The 21,251-nt window shown below is 50.5% G+C and overlaps 1 protein-coding gene across 2 annotated transcripts in view; it reads right to left on the minus strand.

Annotated features, from left to right (window-relative positions):
* The window catches only part of LRP5 (LDL receptor related protein 5), a 120,892-nt gene that overhangs the window by 12,460 nt on the left and 87,181 nt on the right, over positions 1-21,251 (minus strand). For both annotated transcript variants that reach the window (XM_079708286.1, XM_079708285.1), the window contains exons 14-18: positions 16,558-16,766; positions 14,953-15,143; positions 14,069-14,278; positions 11,135-11,260; positions 706-942 (exon numbers count right to left, since the gene is read on the minus strand). In XM_079708286.1, the coding sequence (XP_079564412.1) occupies positions 706-942; positions 11,135-11,260; positions 14,069-14,278; positions 14,953-15,143; positions 16,558-16,766 (973 nt within the window). The remainder of the gene's footprint in view (positions 1-705; positions 943-11,134; positions 11,261-14,068; positions 14,279-14,952; positions 15,144-16,557; positions 16,767-21,251) is intronic.

The following is a 21,251-nucleotide window of genomic DNA, read 5'->3' on the forward strand; positions in this document are numbered from 1 at the left end:
TGTCCCCCAGGCCTTCATCTTCCACAGAATGGCTGCCCGTCATGAACGGGGACAGTGGACAGTGAACAGATAACACCTGAGTCATCCAAGAAGAGGACCGGTGGCTGTGGTGTGGCAGCCAGAATGACCCAAAAACAGCTCAGCGGCAGTCATGGGGCCGTGGTGTTGACGGGGTGTGGCAGGAAACAACCGAGCGGGTCATTTTATGTAAGAAAACCTCAGAGGAAGCACAGAGATTTGTTTCACTGTCACAGTCTAAAAGGAAGCTACTGCCAGTCAGCGTGGACCCAGGTTGGCTAAGCAGATCTCTTTGTAACTCCTGGTTCAATGGGATACTAGAAACCACCCAGATGTAAGCGTTATCCCACAGACCGCTTGGTAGAGGACAGCGCTGCCTTTTGCGATGGGGCTTAACCACGGTGTAAACCATGCAAATCCAGCTGACTACTGGACTTAACTTGGGTCTCTGTAAAATCCTTGACTGAAGGAGGGAAGGCGAGATAGACTCTCAGTCTGCCTTCAAGCCAAACTGCTTAGCGAGACAGAGGGCAAGAGCCCTCGGTGGGCCTGCAACTAACATTCTCCCCTCCCAAGCTCAGGGGCCACGGCAGTTTCGCTCCAGGCCAAGGCTTTATGCGGGACCAAATGGAGCCCAAGCTCCGGGAGGGCGGAGAGCGCGCGCCTAGGGGAGGGGCGGGGCCTCACCATCGCAGTCCGCCTCGTCGGAGCGGTCCTGGCAGTCGGCCTCGCCATCACAGCGCAGCCGCAGGTCCACGCACTGGCCCCGCGCACACGGGAACTGGGCGGCCGAGCACACCGGGCAGCCCTCCTCGTCGCTCTGGTCGTCACACTCCGGGAAGCCGTCGCAGCGCCAGGCCCCAGGAATGCAGTCGATCTCCCCAGTGGCACACGCGAACTGGTCCGGGGAGCACGTAGGAGGCTCTGGGGAGGAGAGAAAGACCATCACAGGCCGCCCAGCTGGGCAAAACCTGGGCGAAACACCTCTGGGTTTCAAAGCGGGGAACACGCTCAATTCACAGGTGCTGTACCTGGTCTCCACTGCCCTACGTCCTGTCTGCATCCCACCTCCAGCCCCTAGTGTGTGATGAAGCTGTCAATCCAGGCCCGTGTGCACGGCCTGGCTACAGGGGAGTGTCCACCGCACCCCCGCCGGAAATAGGAGGGTCAGAAAGTGGGTGGTCAGCGCCCACACCTGTTACACATTTGGGGCAGTGGAGCCAGAACTCTGTGGGTGGCCAGCGAGCCCACAGGCATGGCGGGGGCGGGCCCCGGTGGAAGACCCAGGCACCTTGTTGAAGAGTGGGCTGAGGAAAGGCAGGTGGTGAGGATTCGACAGCGGGGAGCAGAGTGGATGAGGATGGGGTTCGAAGGCCCCCTGGTGGAGGGAGTCGTGGAAGGGTGGTGAGCTGGGAGGGTGAAGGACAGGAGATCTGGGGCCACCTCGTACCAGGTGGCCATGGCAAGTCACTCCCCCCTCGGGGTCAACTTCCCCAGTGCAGGCCAAGAATGGGCCAGATGCGCAGTAGCACTCAGTGAGTGGCAATGTCCTGGAGGCCGAGACGCAGATGGGCACGGATGCCAGGGCACTGGCAGAGAGACCCAGGAGGAGCCCCTTGGTCCCAGGCTGCCCCCATTTCCCAGGGGGCCTGTCATCATCTCTCCACTCCTCTGTCTGGAAAATCACAGGAAACTGAGCCCCAGAAATTGGCCCAAACTTCATTTTAACGTTTAGCAACAGTCAATACCCTTGAAATCTGATTAAGGAAAAAGGTATCGGGAGTTCTCTGGTGGTCCAGTGGTTAGGACTTGGCACTTTCACTGCCATGCCCTGGGTTCAATCCCTGGTCAGGGAACTAAGGTACACAAGCCACGCAGCATGGTAAAAAAAATAGAAAAAGATATCAGTTTCACAAAAGTATTGATTTCAAGATGTACTAAGCCTTTCAACATTTGGAACCCATATGCCTCCCCCGTAACTGTGGGGTCCACACTGGGCTGAATAGGGATGTGAGATGGGGAGGAGATGTGAGCAAAAATGAACACAAGGCCGCTGTTCCACTGGGCTCGGCCACAGAGGACAGCCGGGGACAAAGGAGCCAATGACGGATGTGTGCAAACTGAGCCACCAACAAAGAACACAGGGATGCTGACCACGGAAAGGTGCGTGTGGACAGTGGCCGAGGCCCCGTTCCTGGACTCCAGCCCCCCACAGCCCAGCAGGAAGAAGAGGGTCAATGTGGGGCAGGCTCTGATTCCCCGCAGGGCCCCCAGTCCTGGCATCTGCAGCCGGAGAGTGAGGACTGGACAGGATGGGGGTTGCACAGACCTGGGGTTGAACCCAGGTTCCTCCAGCAGCTGTGCAACCCAAGGACCCCCCACCCTCCCAGAGCCTCCATCTCCTCGTCCCTAAAACAGAAGCAGCCACCCTCCATCACAGGCTCCTCGAGGGAGTAACGAAGACAGCGGAGAAAGCACGTGCACGCGCATGTGTGAGCAAGTATGTGCACACGCACGGTGCCTGGTTCGGTAATGTGCACACGCACAGCATTGGCAGTGGCGCTGCTCTGCCAGTGCACGAGGCACGAGGGTCCATGGCACCTCCTGGGAACCTCAGTCGGCCCTTATCCTCCTGTGAGCCCCCAGAGAAGAGGCCAGGGAAGAACGGAGATGGGGACACAGTAAATACAGGCCTCTTAGGCCGTGAGGAAGGGCCCGGCATCCTCAAGTCTGAGGGCCAAAGCCCGGGGGCGGGTGACAGAGGGATGCGTCCTCCCCTGGGGAGGCCCAGGGCTGGGGTCCCAGGGAGAGCTGAGCACTCTGTGCAGCTCTCTCCCCGGCCCCGTCTCCTCCAGGGCAGCCTGGACGTCTGTGGGACCTGCACAGCCACTCAGGCCACAAAGCCATGTGGGTCCTGGGGCCAGAACTCAGAAAAAAGCCACCAGGAAGCTCAGGAGGGTCACGGTGGCCCCCACCAGGGGACAGTCATGAAATAGCCCCTGTTCTTGGCCAAGCTCTCTGGGGTTCACAGTGTGATGTGGGGCAGGAGAAAGCTCCAGAAGGACCGCCCCATGGTCCTGCTTCTTTTTTTTTTTTTTTTTTTTTTTTTTTTATTTTTTGCTTTATCACAAATTTAATCAGTTATATGTATACATATGTTCCCATATCCCCTCCCTTTTGCGTCTCCCTCCCACCCTCCCTATCCCACCCCTCCAGGCGGTCACAAAGCACCGAGCTGATCTCCCTGTGCTATGCGGCTGCTTCCCACTAGCTATCTACCTTACGTTTGGTAGTGTATATATGTCCATGCCGCTCTTTCACTTTGTCACAGCTTACCCTTCCCCCTCCCCATATCCTCAAGTCCATTCTCTAGTAGGTCTGTGTCTTTATTCCTGTCTTACCCCTATGTTCTTCATGACCTTTTTTTTTTTCTTAAATTCCATATATATGTGTCAGTATACAGTATTTGTCTTTCTCTTTCTGACTTACTTCACTCTGTATGACAGACTCTAGGTCCATCCACCTCATTACAAATAGTTCAATTTCATTTCTTTTTATGGCTGAGTAATATTCCATTGTATGTATGTGCCACATCTTCTTTACCCATTCATCCGATGATGGACACTTAGGTTGTTTCCATCTCCGGGCTATTGTAAATAGGGCTGCTATGAACATTTTGGTACATGTCTCTTTTTGAATTATGGTTTTCTCAGGGTATATGCCCAGTAGTGGGATTGCAGGGTCATATGGTAGTTCTATTTGTAGTTTTTTAAGGAACCTCCATACCGTTCTCCATAGTGGCTGTACCAATTCACATTCCCACCAGCAGTGCAAGAGTGTTCCCTTTTTTCCACACCCTCTCCAGCATTTATTGTTTCTAGATTTTTTGATGATGGCCATTCTGACTGGCGTGAGATGATATCTCATTGTAGTTTTGATTTGCATTTCTCTAATTAGTAAAGATGTTGAGCATCCTTTCATGTGTTTGTTGGCAGTCTGTATATCTTCTGTGGAGAAATGTCTATTTAGGTCTTCTGCCCATTTTTGGATTGGGTTGTTTGTTTTTTTGTTATTGAGCTGCATGAGCTGCTTATAAATTTTGGAGATTAATCCTTTGTCAGTTGCTTCATTTGCAAATATTTTCTCCCATTCTGAGGGTTGTCTTTTGGTCTTGTTTATGGTTTCCTTTGCTGTGCAAAAGCTTTTAAGTTTCATTAGGTCCCATGTGTTTATTTTTGTCCTTATTTCCATTTCTCTAGGAGGTGGGTCAAAAAGGATCTTGCTGTGATTTATGTCATAGAGTGTTCTGCCTATGTTTTCCTCTAAGAGTTTGATAGTGTCTGGCCTTACATTTAGGTCTTTAATCCATTTTGAGCTTATTTTTGTGTATGGTGTTAGGGAGTGATCGAATCTCATACTTTTACATGTCCCTGTCCAGTTTTCCCAACACCACTTATTGAAGAGACTGTCCTTTCTCCACTGTACATTCCTGCCTCCTTTATCAAAGATAAGGTGACCATATGTCCGTGGGTTTATCTCTGGGCTTTCTATCCTGTTCCATTGATCTATCTTTCTGTTTCTGTGCCAGTACCATACTGTCTTGATTACTGCAGCTTTGTAGTATAGTCTGAAGTCAGGGAGCCTGATTCCTCCAGCTCCATTTTTCGTTCTCAAGATTGCTTTGGCTATTCGGGGTCTTTTGTGTTTCCATACAAATTGTGAAATTTTTTGTTCTAGTTCTGTGAAAAATGCCAGTGGTATTTTGATAGGGATTGCATTGAATCTGTAGATTGCTTTGGGTAGTAGAGTCATTTTCACAATGTTGATTCTTCCAATCCAAGAACATGGTACATCTCTCCATCTATTTGTATCATCTTTAATTTCTTTCATCAGTGTCTTATAATTTTCTGCATACAGGTCTTTTGTCTCCTTAGGTAGGTTTATTCCTAGATATTTTATTCTTTTTGTTGCAATGGTAAATGGGAGTGTTTCCTTGATTTCACTTTCAGATTTTTCATCATTAGTATATAGGAATGCCAGAGATTTCTGTGCATTAATTTTGTATCCTGCAACTTTACCAAATTCATTGATTAGCTCTAGTAGTTTTCTGGTAGCATCTTTAGGATTCTCTATGTATAGTATCATGTCATCTGCAAACAGTGACAGCTTTACTTCTTCTTTTCCAATTTGGATTCCTTTTATTTGCTTTTCTTCTCTGATTGCTGTGGCTAAAACTTCCAAAACTATGTTGAATAAGAGTGGTGAGAGTGGGCAACCTTGTCTTGTTCCTGATCTTAGTGGAAATGGTTTCAGTTTTTCACCATTGAGGACGATGCTGGCTGTGGGTTTGTCATATATGGCCTTTATTATGTTGAGGAAAGTTCCCTCTATGCCTACTTTCTGCAGGGTTTTTATCATGAATGGGTGTTGAATTTTGTCGAAAGCTTTCTCTGCATCTATTGAGATGATCATATGGTTTTTCTCCTTCAATTTGTTAATATGGTGTATCACGTTGATTGATTTGCGTATATTGAAGAATCCTTGCATTCCTGGGATAAACCCCACTTGATCATGGTGTATGATCCTTTTAATGTGCTGTTGGATTCTGTTTGCTAGTATTTTGTTGAGGATTTTTGCATCTATGTTCATCAGTGATATTGGCCTGTAGTTTTCTTTCTTTGTGACATCCTTGTCTGGTTTTGGTATCAAGGTGATGGTGGCCTCGTAGAATGAGTTTGGGAGTGTTCCTCCCTCTGCTATATTTTGGAAGAGTTTGAGAAGGATAGGCGTTAGCTCTTCTCTAAATGCTTGATAGAATTCGCCTGTGAAGCCATCTGGTCCTGGGCTTTTGTTTGTTGGAAGATTTTTTATCACAGTTTCAATTTCAGTGCTTGTGATTGGTCTGTTCATATGTTCTATTTCTTCCTGATTCAGTCTTGGCAGGTTGTGCATTTCTAAGAATTTGTCCATTTCTTCCAGGTTGTCCATTTTATTGGCATAGAGTTGCTTATAGTAATCTCTCACGATCTTTTGTATTTCTGCAGTGTCAGTTGTTACTTCTCCTTTTTCATTTCTAATTCTATTGATTTGAGTCTTCTCCCTTTTTTTCTTGATGAGTCTGGCTAATGGTTTATCAATTTTGTTTATCTTCTCAAAGAACCAGCTTTTAGTTTTATTGATCTTTGCTATTGTTTCCTTCATTTCTTTTTCATTTATTTCTGATCTGATTTTTATGATTTCTTTCCTTCTGCTAACTTTGGGATGTTTTTGTTCTTCTTTCTCTAATTGCTTTAGGTGCAAGGTTAGGTTGTTTAGTCGAGATATTTCCTGTTTCTTAAGGTGGGATTGTATTGCTATAAACTTCCCTCTTAGAACTGCTTTTGCTGCATCCCATAGGTTTTGGGTCGTCGTGTCTCCATTGTCATTTGTTTCTAGGTATTTTTTTATTTCCTCTTTGATTTCTTCAGTGATCACTTCGTTATTAAGTAATGTATTGTTTAGCCTCCATGTGTTTGTATTTTTTATAGCTCTTTTCCTGTAATTGATATCTAGTCTCATAGCATTGTGGTCAGAAAAGATACTTGATACAATTTCAATTTTCTTAAATTTACCAAGGCTTGATTTGTGACCCAAGATATGATCTATCCTGGAGAATGTTCCATGAGCACTTGAGAAAAATGTGTATTCTGTTGTTTTTGGATGGAATGTCCTATAAATATCAACTAAGTCCATCTTGTTTAATGTATCATTTAAAGCTTGTGTTTCCTTATTTATTTTCATTTTGGATGATCTGTCCATTGGTGAAAGTGGGGTGTTAAAGTCCCCTACTATGATTGTGTTACTGTCGATTTCTCCTTTTATGGCTGTTAGTGTTTGCCTTATGTATTGAGGTGCTCCTATGTTGGGTGCATAAATATTTACAATTGTTATATCTTCTTCTTGGATCGATCCCTTGATCATTATGTAGTGTCCTTCTTTGTCTCTTCTAGTAGTCTTTATTTTAAAGTCTATTTTGTCTGATATGAGAATTGCTACTCCAGCTTTCTTTTGGTTTCCATTTGCATGGAATATCTTTTTCCATCCCCTTACTTTCAGTCTGTATGTGTCTCTAGGTCTGAAGTGGGTCTCTTGTAGACAGCATATATATGGGTCTTGTTTTTGTATCCATTCAGCCAATCTGTGTCTTTTGGTGGGAGCGTTTAGTCCATTTACATTTAAGGTAATTATCGATATGTATGTTCCTATTCCCATTTTCTTAATTGTTTTGGGTTCGTTATTGTAGGTCTTTTCCTTCTGTTGTGTTTCTTGCCTAGAGAAGTTCCTTTAGCATTTGTTGTAAAGCTGGTTTGGTGGTGCTGAACTCTCTCAGCTTTTGCTTGTCTGTAAACGTTTTAATTTCTCCATCAAATCTGAATGAGATCCTTGCTGGGTAGAGTAATCTTGGTTGCAGGTTTCTCTCCTTCATCACTTTAATTATGTCCTGCCACTCCCTTCTGGCTTGTAGAGTTTCTGCTGAGAGATCAGCTGTTATCCTGATGGGGATTCCCTTGTGTGTTATTTGTTGTTTTTGCCTTGCTGCTTTTAATATGATTTCTTTGTGTTTAATTTTTGACAGTTTGATTAATATGTGTCTTGGCGTATTTCTCCTTGGATTTATTCTGTATGGGACTCTCTGTGCTTCTTGGACTTGATTAACTATTTCCTTTCCCATATTAGGGAAGTTTTCAACTATAATCTCTTCAAATATTTTCTCAGTCCCTTTCTTTTTCTCTTCTTCTTCTGGAACCCCTATAATTCGAATGTTGGTGCGTTTAATGTTGTCCCAGAGGTCTCTGAGACTGTCCTCTGTTCTTTTCATTCTTTTCTCTTTATTTTGCTCTGCATTAGTTATTTCCACTATTTTATCTTCCACCTCACTTATCCGTTCTTCTGCCTCAGTTATTCTGCTATTGATCCCATCTAGAGTATTTTTCATTTCATTTATTGTGTTTTTAATCGATGCTTGATTCATCTTTAGTTCTACTAGGTCCTTGTTAACTGTTTCTTGCATTTTGTCTATTCTATTTCCAAGATTTTGGATCATCTTTACTATCATTATTCTGAATTCTTTTTCAGATAGACTGCCTATTACCTCTTCATTTGTTAGGTCTGGTGGGTTTTTATCTTGCTCCTTCTCCTGCTGTGTGTTTTTCTGTCTTCTCATTTTGCTTATGTTACTGTGTTTGGGGTCTCCTTTTTGCCGGCTGCAGGTTCGTAGTTCCTGTTGTTTTTGGTGTCTGTCCCCAGTGGCTAAGGTTGGTTTAGTGGGTTGTGTAGGTTTCCTGGTCGAGGGGACTAGTGCCTGTGTTCTGGTGGATGAGGCTGGATCTTGTCTTTCTGGTGGGCAGGTCCACGTCTGGTGGTGTGTTTTGGGGTGTCTGCAGACTTTTTATGATTTTAGGCCACCTCTCTGCTAATGGGTGGCGTTGTGTTCCTGTCTTGCTAGTTGTTTGGCATAGGGTGTCCAGCACTGTAGCTTGCTGGTCGTTGAGTGAAGCTGGGTGCTGGTGTTGAGATGGAGATCTCTGGAAGATTTTCGCCGTTTGATATTATGTGGAGCTGGGAGGTCTCTTGTGGACCAGTGTCCTGAAGTTGGCTCTCCCACCTCAGAGGCACAGTACTGACTCCTGGCTCCTCAATTTGGGATGATTTGTTGTCTATTCATGTATTCCACAGATGCAGGGTACATCAAGTTGATTGTGGAGCTTTAATCCGCTGCTTCTGAGGCTGCTGGGAGAGGTTTCCCTTTCTCTTCTTTGTTCTCACAGCTCCCGGGTCTCAGCTTTGGATTTGGCCCCGCCTCTGCGTGTAGGTCGCCGGAGGGCGTCTGTTCTTCGCTCAGACAGGAAAGGGTTAAAGGAGCAGCCTCTTCGGGAACTCTGGCTCACTCAGGCCGGGCGGGAGGGAGGGGCACGGAGTGCGGGGCGAGCCTGCAGCGGCAGAGGTCGGCGTGACGTTGCACCAGCCCGAGGCGCGCCGTGCGTTCTCCCAGGGAAGCCGCCCCTGGATCCCGGGACCCCGGCAGTGGCGGGCTGCTCAGGCTCCCGGAAGGGCGGTGTGGACAGTGACCTGCGCTCGCACACGGGCTTCTTGGCGGCGGCGGCGGCAGCCCCAGCGTCCCACGCCCGTCACTGGGCTCCGCGCTTTCAGTCGCGACTCGCGCCCGTCTGTGGAGCCCCTTTAAGCAGCGCTCTTAATCCCCTCTCCTCGCGCAGCAGGAAACCAAGAGGGAAGAACAAGTCTCTTGCCTCTTCGGCAGCTCCAGAGTTTTCCCGGACTCCCTCCCGGCTAGCTGTGGCACATTAGCCCCCTTCAGGCTGAGTTCTCGCCGCCAGCCCCAGTCCTCTCCCTGCGCTCTGACCGAAGCCCAAGCCTCAGCTTCCAGCGCCGCCCGCCCCGGCGGGCGAGCAGACAAGCCTCTCGGGCTGGTGAGTGCCGCTCGGCACCGATCCTCTGTGCGGGAATCTCTCCGCTTTGCCCTACCCAGGTATGTGGGGAGTTTCTTGCCTTTTGGGAGGTCTGGGGTCTTCTGCCAGCGTTCAGTAGGTGTTCTGTAGGAGTTGTTCCACGTGTAGCTGTATTTCTGGTGTATCCGTGAGGAGGAAGGTGATCTCCGCGTCTTACTCTTCCGCCATCTTACCCGGAAGTCGGTCCTGCTTCTTGAGATGTGCTGAGCATATGCCGTGTGTGGGACACAGCGTGGAGGTCATGGGGGTGAGGATGAGAAGAAAAGGGACAGGGTAAAGACCGGCCCCCAGGAGCTCAGAGGAGGAGGGAAGAAGAGAGGAACACAGAAACAGCACATCCAAGGTCACCTGGGGGACCTGCAGGAAGAGGAGAGGAAGTCCTGGGGATTGGGTTTCATCATGGTGACAATGACAATTATTCCTTTTTATTACTACTGCCATTCTCACAACTAATAGCAGCTGGCATTCCTGTGTGCCATGTGTCAGGGGCCATGCAGAGTACTCTGTTACTTAATAACAACCCCATCAAGTAAGTGCTCTCAATTTCTCTATTTCACAGAGAAGGAAGTGGAGGCTCAGAGAGGTGAGTGACCAGCCCAGGGTCACTCAGCTGGGAAGTAGCAAAGCTGAGATTTGAACCCAGGTCTGTCTGACACTAAAGCTTACATTCTTGACCACTCCCTGTGCAACCTTAGGGAAGAAGAGGATCAAGGGTAGAAGGTGGAGAAAAGACAGTACTAAAAAATTAGACAAACCCACTATTGGAGACTTCAACACCTCCATCAGTAACTGACAGCACAAGCAGTCAGGAAGGATACAGACAACCTGAACAGCACTATCCATCAACTGGATCTGACTAACATTTATAGAACACTCCACCCAGCAACATCAGATGACACATCTTCTCAAGCTCACATGGAATATTCACCAAGGTAGACCACATGCTGGGGCATAAAACATACCTGAACCAAGTTAAAAGGATAGAAATCATACAAAGCATATGCCGTGTGTGAGACACAGCGTGGAGGTCATGGGGGTGAGGATGGGAAGAAACGGGACAGGGTAAAGACCGGCCCCCAGGAGCTCAGAGGAGGAGGGGGAGTATGCGCACATACTCGCTCACACACGCGTGTGCACATGCTTTCTCCACTGTCTTCGTTACTCCCATGAGGAGCCTGTGATGGAGGATGGCTGCTTCTGTTTTAGGGATGAGGAAATGGAAATTAATTCCACATTAATTTAATGGAACTAAACTAGAAATCAATAATAGAAAGATAGCTGGAAAATCCCCAACCATTTGGAAATTACACAACACACTTCTAAATAACACAAGGGCCAAAGAATTATTGAGAACAATTTTAAAATATTTTAACTAACTGCAAATGAAAATGCAATTTATCAAAATTTGTGGGATGCAGCAAAACCAGTGCTTAGAGGGAAATTCATAGCCCTGAAATGCATATATTAGAAAAGAGGACAAAGAGACAGTCTGCTCAGGATACTAGATGCCACGTGGACTATGTATTAAAAGACTGCCAGGCAGCAACCTGGCAGGCAGAGAATCAGGTCCTGCTCAATATCCCAACAGAAAGTGCTGAGGTCACACCTACCACCACAAGTCAACAGGTTCTGCAGGAGCACGAGGTGCACTGGGCATGAGCACCGTGGCGTCCCATCACCCTTGGCAATGCAGATGTGGGAACAGCCGCCATTGTCCCGGGCACAAGGGTGGGCTGCTGTGGAGAGAAAAGAGGGTGGGGGTCGGGCTCTGCCTCCTACCTCAGGACTGTGGCCTAGAGGACAGAGGGGATGAATGCCAGGCAAGAACTCACAAGAAATGGCACTCCAGTAGGAGTGTGGTAGATCCTCACACTTAATTCTTAGGGCAGCCTATGGAGTCTGTTTCTGTTGACACTGCATTCTGCAGATGAGGAAACGGAAGCCAAAAGCACTTATAGAACTTTCCCTGCATCATACCCCAGCCTGTCTGCACCAGCTCCCACTGTGCCCACTACCGTCATGCTACACTGCCCACCTGTGTGTCCGTCTCTCATGGTGTAGTGGGCTGAGTGGTGTCCCCCCCAAAAGATATGTCCACGTCCTAACGCCTGGAATCTGTGACTGTGACCTCATTTGGGAAAAGGGTCTTTGCAAATGACGTAATCACGTTAAGGATCTTGAGATGGGGTCTAATTCTGAATTGTCTGTGTGGTCCCTAAATGCACTGACAAATGTCCTTATAAGAGATGACATAAGAGGTGAAGGCAGGGGAGAAGGTCATGTGATGACAAAGGCAGAGACTGCAATGATGCAGCCACAAGGAACACCGGCAACCACAGGAAGTGGGAGGGGCAAAGCACCATCCCCTCCTCCGCCTCCCCACCCCCACCTCCAGCCTCCAGAGGGAGCACAGCCTTGCAGACACCTTGATGTTGGATTTCTCCAGAACTGTGAGAGAATACATTTCTATTGCTTTAAGTCACCCAATTTGTGGTGACTTGTTATAGCAGCTGCAGGAAGCTAATACACATGGAAATTAAAATAATAAGGGTGTTGAACCCTGAGGAACTTGAATATTTCAATTCAATTAACTTCATGTGCCCAACACCTTGACAGTGGTTAGGAGGCTGGGAGGGTGGCTGACCTCCCTCAGGTGAGAGGAAACGGCACAAAGCACTCTGCTCCTCACCCAGACCCCCAAAGACAAATCATACTTTTTCCTCCTCAACCTTGAGGATTAGGTGTTTTTAAAATGACAGAGTCATGGTTTAGAGCAGGGTCAGCAAACTTTTGCCATAAAGAATCAGAAAGCAAATAATTTTGGTTTCATGAGCTAGGCCACCTATCCAGGTGACCATGACTCCTAGTCGGCCAGCCGCAAAGCAAATGCAGCCAGGATGACACAGACCTACGGGCTACAGAGTGCCACCCCTGGTTTAGAGTTTAGTTGTGGGATCTCGTGGGGAGGCAGGATGGGTGGCCCACGTCCCAAATCAACATGGCAGAGCTCACCCAAGGACTTCCCGCCCTCACCCAAAACGAGGAGCCTCTCCATGTCACCCTAGACCCCACATGTTAGCACTCATGGACACGTCCCGGTCTCCAACCTCAAATCTGCTCACTCAACGTCTCCTGGCCCTTCCAGCCGCTCGGTTCCAAGGAGCTGCCGGTCAGTGAGCCTGGCTTTCTGCCGACACCAGCAGGCAGTCGGTCTCGACATTTGTGGGCTCAGCATTCACCATTCTGACCATCTGCCAGCAACAACCAGGAATCGGGACTTGGCTGAGGATGGTGTAAGGGGCCAGGTGAACACAGGCATTCTAACCCATAGGCATGGGGTGCCTCAGTTATCCGGAAGCTAGTTCCTAGTGACTTCACTTATCCAGGATCCAGCTGATTACCCACAAGGACAGAACCCACTGCCCAGCCGTCAACACAGAAGTGACTGATTCAGAGGTCATGCCCCTCATCCTGAGCAGGGAGCCCAACAGAAAAAAAATCCCAATGGCTAAAATGTGGACTCTGGCCTCAAGTCCAAGCCCCATCAGGTTTATTGGCTAGGTGACAGGGGGAAGTAATACCCTTTCTGAGCCCTACTTTCCTAAGCTGTAAAATAGAATTATTGTGAAATAACACATATAATGTAATAACATACTGAGCACGGGACCTGGGGTGCAGAACAGTCAACACATGGTGTGGCCGAGGCAGGAGGCCAATAGTAATGGGCTGGGGTGAGGCTGGTGGGGCAGGCCCCAGGGCCTTGAAGGCGGCCAGACCGTGGGCATCACAGGACAAGGACAGTGATGGCTCTGCTCACCCAGCTGGCAGCCCAGGTGTATTTACTGAATGAAGAGAGAAAAGCGAGAAGACAGAGGGAGAGGTAGACACTTCTCACAACACACACACACACACACACACACACACACACACACACACACACACACACCCTCCATATCCACATATAGCCATATACGGAGCGGGGTAGAGGAACCAGAGGTCCCAGTTACTGACGTCATCCCTCTCCCAGGCCCCTGGGCACAGCCAGACTGTGGTAGGCAGAATCCTAAAATGCCCCCTAAATATCCTACCCTACTGCCCAGCTGGGGAGGATGTGATGAGCTATTATGCCCGTGGTTTTGTAACCTTACTCAGCAGAAGGGATTTACAGATATAATTACGGTTACTAATCAGTTAATTTGGAATCAATCTAAAGGGAGACTAGTCTAAACCTGGGCCAAATCTAATCGCAAGCCCTTGGAAAGCGGAGTGGGTTCCAGCTGGTAGAAAAGGCAGTCAGAGAGGTTCGATCTGTTGCTGATGGGGCAAGGGCCTGAGGGTGGCCTCCGGGGGCCGAGAGTAGACCTGGCCGACAGTCAGAAAGAAAAGAGGATCTCAGTCCTACAACTCTCACATTGGCCTGTCCTCCGGCCTTTTTCCAAGGGGGCCAGTTCAGGGGCTGCTGTGCTCTGTGAAGAGGCCCACCCTCCCCTCGGCGGTGTCTGCACACACCGCTGCCCGCTGCCCGCTGCCCACCCGCCACATACAGAATTCCTCCAGGCTGATGTCCTCCACGGCGTGGATGCCGGTCAGGTGGGCGACACGGCCCTGGACTCGTGTCCGCGCATCCCCTGTGGTCTTGTCCACGCGCTCAATCATCTGCTGCTGGCGGTCGATCCAGTAGAGGTGCCTGCCCAGCACGGTCAGGCCCACAGGCTGCACGATGCTGGCATCCTCCAGGGTCAGGCGGTTGGCCCCTGCAAGAGGGAGGCGCTCCCCCTGAGTGGCGGCTGACCCCTAGAGCTCGGCCCGCGCTTGCCTCGGGAGAAGGGTGGGCTGCCAGGAGCCTGGGGGACGCCGGGGTCTGGCCAGGGCTGGGGGCTGGGGCACGTTCCCTGGAATTAGGCAGATCCGAGGCCACCTCTTGGACAGCCCTGCTTCTACCTGGCCTGCCCTTCGGCCAGGGCCGTGGCCCCAGCCGCTGGCCCCCGGCAAGCACGGTGCCTCCCCTGCCCCCAGCCCACCCCAACTTCCGGAAGAAAAGCCCCTTGAAGCACTGCTTCTCACTCCTCTCTGGCCCAGGGGCCTCCCGGACTAAGGCGGCCACGGCAGAGTAGCTGAGAGCATGGGCACTGGAGGCAGAGCGGTCGGACTCCTATTCCACCCGACGCGGGGGGTCCTGCACAGCTGGCTCACCCTCTCTGAGCCTCATCGGCCCCTGCCACCTGGGGATCATTTGGGACCCACATGCTGGAACAGGCAGGGGGACTATACATGGTAAAGCCCCAGCCCAGTGCCTGTTCGCAGTAGGTCCCCGACAAACGTGGCGGCTGCTATGCCATGACTGATGACCACGATGGCGGGCGTCCTGGTGGGTCAGACATGGTGGCTGCCGAGGGACCGATCCTCGGGGAGGCTCCAGGGCGCGTACCTGACAGGTCGCAGCTTTCAATGCGCTTCAGGTCGGCGTCCACCCAGAAGAGCTTGCCCAGCATGTTGTCCACCACGAGGGCCACGGGGCGGATGAGGCCCGTGGTGAAGAGGACCTCACGCTCGGTGCCGTCCAGGGCCGCGCGCTCTATCTTGGCTGCTCGGTCCTGCATGTTAGTGAAGTACAGGTACCTGCGAGAGAACAGCAGGTAAAGGACGGGTGCTGCGTCCGCTACGTCCTCAGCAAAGCACCAGAGAGACCGACCCCAGACCCTGCGGGCACCCAGCGGGGCTTCGGAAAGTGACCAGTCATATGACCCCAGCCTCTAGGGGCTGGACCCGGAGCTGAAAGGTCATGCCCTGGAGGAGCTGGAAAATGGCCCCCAAGACCTCATGTCTACCTGGAACCACGGAATATGACCTTATTTGGAAACAAGGTCTTTGCAGATGTAACTAAGGATCGAGATGAGGCCACCCCGGTTACGGTGGGCCCACAACCAGTGAGAGTGGCCTCAAGAGAGAGAAGAGGCCACACGGACACAGAGAGAAGCCCACGTGAAGACGGAGGCAGAGTGGAGGGACGCGGCCACAAGCCCAGGAGCACGCGGGGCCCCCGAAGCTGAGAGGCAGGAAGCAACCTCCCCTAGAGACTCCAGTGGGAGCACGGCCCTGCCGCCCTTGACTTTGGGCCCTGGAACTGCGAGGGAATAAACCTCCGTGTTTCAAACCCCTGGTCTGTGGTCACTTGCGGCAGCCCCCGGGCCTAGTACACGCCCCCTCCTTTGATTCCTAAAGAACCGTCTTCAGTAACTGAGCCCCCGTGGGCTGCAGGGCTGGTACTCCCCGCTGTCCTCACAAGGAAACTGAATCCCTGGGAGGTCACGTCACCTGCCTAAGGTCACACAGGCAGTAGGTGACAGAGTCGGGATTTGAACCCAGGTCTGCCTGGCGGTCCCTGGGCACAACCTCCAGCACACAGTGCCTCAATGGGTCTGATTCCCGCCCTGAACGGCAGCCCTGCAGGTACCTGAGGTGGTCACCATCCTCCTGCCTTCCACCCCCAAACCCTCCCCGACTGGCTTTATTTCCCAATCTCATGTCATGTGGTTTTGGCCCCCTCACACCCCCACCCTGGGCCTTCCCTTTGGGACCCTCCACACCTGTCAACGTGTCTCAGGTGCTCTCCCACCTATCAGAGAACCTGAGGGCCCATCAGGGAGCTTCAGGGAAGGAAGAAGCTCCCAGTCAGGTAGTGAGTGACCTCCCCTAGGCAGGTGAATAACCCGCCACCACGTGGGATGCTATGGAAGGGATGGTTGAGTGGCGTTCAAGTTTGATGGGATGGTACGAAACCTATGAATCACATCCTGCCTGTGTCTCTCAGCGAAGCCCTCACCCCTGCACAGGCTTTCAGTCCAGGCCACCCCTGGGCGTCTCTGCCTCCCTGCCATGCCTGGGAATGAGCTGGTGTCTCCCTGCCCCACTCCGGCTGCGGATGGGAATGTCGGGGGTGGAAGGTCCCTCCCGGCCCGAGAGGCCAGCATTCACGGGAGGGGCCCCTGGCACGCCCCAGCGGGTGCAGCACCCCACCCGCGTGGCCCCGCACCCTCGCTCGGCGTTGACGACGATGGCCCTCGGCTTGTCGCGGTCCCCACGGAGCACCACGCCCATGGCATCCCCGTTCAGCCGGTGGACGTTGATAGTGTCGGTGGCCTCACACGTCCAAAACAGGGTCCGGCTATAGACGTCAACGCTGAGGTCGTGCGGCTGCCTGTCAGGGTTCTGGCTTTGGCTCGGAGAGGTCAAAACGAAGGGCTGTAGGGCGGTAAGAAACGAGCACCGGCTAAAGTCACGGCGGGGAGGGCAGAGGCCTGTGCCCGAGTGCAGAGCAAATGTCAAAACCCCAACCGTGTCTGGGAACCTCTCCTTTCAAACCAGCTCTTGCCCACACATCTGCTTGAGAGTGAAGCTGATCCGTCCAACAGCCTCCAGGAGAGCTCTCACCCATGGGCTCCAATGCCAGGCCCCGACACCAGTGACGGCACCGGACCCGGCTGCCTGGTAGTCACCCCACCCGGGCTAGCCGGCCCGCACCTACAGAGGGACCACCCAGCAGCTGAGCGGTCAGCCCAGGATCATAGGCCCCCAGCTCAAGACATCTTCTCACTGCTTGTTTCCTTAGACTCAGACTTTTGGATTAAGGCCCTCAAATCTTTTTTTATCTTTTTTCCTTCCCTTGGATTTTTTTTTAACATCTTTATTGGAGTATAATTGCTTTACAATGGTGTGTTAGTTTCTGCTGTATAACAAAGTGAGTCAGCTATACATGTACATGTATCCCCATATCCCCTCCCTCTTGCATCTCCCTCCTAACCTCCCTATCCCACCCCTCTAGGTGGTCACAAAGCACTGAGCTGATCTCCCTGTGCTATATGACTGCTTCCCACTAGCTATCTGTTGTACATTTGGTAGTGTATATATGTCCATACTACTCTCTCACTTCGTCCCAGCTTACCCTTCCCCCTCCCTGTGTCCTCAAGTCCATTCTCTACATTTGCATCTTTGTTCCTGTCCTGCCCCTAGGTTCTTCATAACCATTTTATTTTTATTTTTTTAGATTCTACATATATGTGTTAGCATACAGTATTTGTTTTTCTCTTTCTGACTTTACTCTGTATGACAGTCTCTAGGTCCATCCACCTCACTACAAATAACTCAATTTCGTTCCTTTTTATGGCTGAGTAATATTCCATTGTATATATGTGCCGCATCTTCTTTATCCATTCGTCTGTCAATGGACACTTAGGTTGCTTCCATGTCCTGGCTATTGTAAACACAGCTGCAATGAACATTGTGGTACATGGCGCCTTCTGAATTATGGTTTTCTCAGGGTATATGCCCAGTAGTGGGATTGCTGGGTCGTATGGTAGTTCTGTTTTTAGTTTTTTAAGGGAATTCCATACTGTTCTCCAGAGCAAAGGCCCTCAAATCTTATTGTTTTTTAAATTTAGGATGCCAGGACAATAGGTGTCCAGCACAGAGGTCCACCTCTCACAGCCTCTTCCCTGAGGGAGACAGGCCAGGGGTTCAAGGCCAGGTGAGGGTGCGGGGCTGCCCCGCAGAGCATACCGGGAGCCCAGGGGCAGCACGTGCCCCTCGCGGGGTCTGTTTTCCCCCTCACACTCCCTGCGGGTCTCCACCCTAAGCCTCTCCCGGGAGCGTTGCTGGACTCCATGACGTCTACTGCCTCTCAGGGATGAGCCCTGGCTTTCGGAGCCACCAACAGAGAATCCCTTTAAAGGGCACCTTGTTTCATGAACTGATGCAGGAGAAGGAGAGTGCCCAGAGCTTCCCTCACCTCCCTCACAGGCTAGAGGCCGATTCCCTGGTGGATCTGGTCCCCTTGGGTTCTCAGGTGACCTGACCTGGTGCAAAGGGGCTTCCCAAGCTCCTGGGCTGCTGCCACCAACAGTTTGGATGAAAAGTTCCTCCTCTGAGAAGGGAATCATCTTTAGATGATGTTCTGATCACAGCTCATTGCAGACCCTCTTAATATACCTCTTTTCGGCAGTCAATAAAACAAGAAGTCTCCTGGTGGTCAAGAGGGGGCTTGCAGCCAAAAAGAAGCCCCCTTCCCCAGGCCCAGCCTCTTGGACTCAGCTGGAGAGGAACCACCCGCCCCCAAACACACACACAGCAGCCTCTGGTCCAGCCCTGCTGGGCAGCTGGAAGCATGTCACTCGCATCTCTGCAGGTAACAACATCCACACCCCCAGGAGCTGTGGGCCCTAGGAGCCAGGCGTCAACTCCAGCCAGCACATTCCTTTCCCAAGAGCCACAGAGATCTCTGGCCAAAGACCACAGCCCAGTGCAGCCGACGGCCTGGGAGTAAAGCAAGATTCCAGCTAGCCCTGGCCAGAGTCAGGCTCCCTGTGGAGGGTGGGTGTGTGGGAGCCAGGCACACACTCATCGGAACAACCAGCTGAGAAAAAAGTGCATGCTGTAACAACACACCACCCACGTCCCTCCCCAGGCACACAGGAACGAGGAGATAAACTTTACACGGCTGGCCGGTTTTATAAAACCCAAACTCCAATTTTACCATAAGGAACAGCACTAATGCCGGTGCAAAAAATCTTAGCAGAATCCGATTCAACGTCACAATCCACACCCCACCCCCTCACCAGTACAAAGTGGTACTTAACCAAGTGGGAAAGTCTGCAGCAACAGCTCACAGGCGGATGCAACCCCAGTGTCCACTGATGGATGGACGGATAAGCCAAATGTCTTCTATACACACAATGGAGTGTTATTCAGTCGTAAAGCGGAAGAAAATTCTGATACCTCCTATGATGTGGATGGACCTTGAGGACATTGTGCTAAGTGAAATAGGCCAGTCACAAAAGGACAAATACTGGGTGATTCTACTTATATAAAGTACTTAGTGCTGTCAAATTCATAGAGACAGAAGGCAGGATGGTGGGCGCCAGGGACTGGGGGTATGGGGGGGATAGAGAGTTAGTGTTTAATGGGGACAGAGTTTCCTCCGGAGATGGATGGTGGTGATGGTTGTACAACAATATCAATGTTCTTAATGCCATGGAGCTGTACACTTAAAAATGGTTAAAATGGTCCATTTTATGTAATGTATATTTACCACAATAAAAGAATAAAAATTTAAATAGAAAAATGACAGCCAAGTAGATGATAATTAAGAATACCATCCTTGGAGGTGGGGTGGTACCCCCAACAATCAAAGCCACCAGAGGGTGGAGTTTAGCAAGAGACACAGGAAGGGAAATGAATATTTTCCAGATTAAGTGTTCCTAAAAGGGCTTTTTCTCCAAAGTCTTCCCCCACTTCTGCCGGACACCATAAAAGAATGCAAAAGAACGCCTCTCCATGGGACTTTAAGGCAATTTGTACCCAGCAGCTTTCTCAGCAGGAAGCCACGGTCCATCAATTAACACTCCCTGTTCTCCAAAGGAGTCAAAGTGACGGTCACCTGCGCCCAGGGTAGGATGAAAGAAATCCATTCCCACCATTTCCACCAGGCTCTGCTCCCACAGAGATGATGATCACAGCTGCTCGGGCACAGCTGGGGCTTTTACCATCCACCAAGGACACACACACGTCAAAGGATGACTTGTTAACTTTACATCGTGGGTGGATGAAGTATTTTGTCGAAAGTGAGGCCCAGTTGTACAGGCAGCACTGGCACCCAGTTCAGGGTAGAGAAGAGAAACACCCACGTTACAGGCAAGAAAATCTTCTGAAAATCTCCACTCACAAGCATCTGCATCGCTGTTATAACAGTATCAAGATTTCACCACGATGACATAAGCTGTTACACTGACCACTCGATTGAGAAAGAGACCATTGGGTTCTGTAGCTTTTGTGAAAGGAGTCTTTAGAAACTGGCATGACCAGCCAGGCACGTCCTACTGGAATTCTGGCCACAGTTCCCTGTCCCATGGCTGGATACGCCGGGTGTGCCCCGAGGCTGCAGTGACAATGTCCTTCCTGGCATGGGTCACAAACACCTAACACAGAAAAGTAGTCAGTTCTGCTAGACTCACGTTTGGAAAACATGTATTTGTCCCCATGCAGTGATGTATCAGGGACAATTTGAGCAGAGAGCAGGTTTCGCATTCACTTTGCACAACTGCACCCAGGAGGAGAAACACGAGGCAAGTGTAGAGCACACAGCAGCACCGCACCAAGCAGGGGCCCACAAACACACATGCCTCTAGCGACCCGCAGCCCCCGTGCACTGGGAGTCAGGCCATCCACGCTGGGGTTACAACGGTATGTCCCATCTCAGACAACCCTCCTTCCAGCGTTCCACAAAAACCCACAAGCTGCAACCTTCCGACCCCCATGTCCTCCGCCAGCGTCGGGTCTTTTCAACGTCAAGAGCCATATCTGCTGGAGCATTTATGTACCGAACCATTTAACATTCGAAGGACAGTGCCCCTGTATTGCCAGGTTCCTCTCTTTTTTTCAGTTTGTCACTGATGGCCTTTTGAGTGCTGCACACCTAGCCCCCGTTCCCCCATCAGCCCTGTGGTCTGTACTGGGCAATTTTGTACAGTGCAGTGATTTTCAGAAACATGTACATTGCATTATAACAGAACTGACTATACAACTCCCCTAAAATAAAAGATAAATCTAGAATAACCAATATCAACTACCCCTGCACAGAACCACTATGGAAAGGAAAAAAAATCCCATGGGGTTTGACGCCCACCACTGCTACTTAAACAACTGCAAAATCCAGTTTCTACACAGAATCACAAT

This window comes from Hyperoodon ampullatus (assembly GCF_949752795.1).
Source record: "Hyperoodon ampullatus genome assembly, chromosome: 7".
Lineage (NCBI taxonomy): Eukaryota > Metazoa > Chordata > Mammalia > Artiodactyla > Ziphiidae > Hyperoodon > Hyperoodon ampullatus.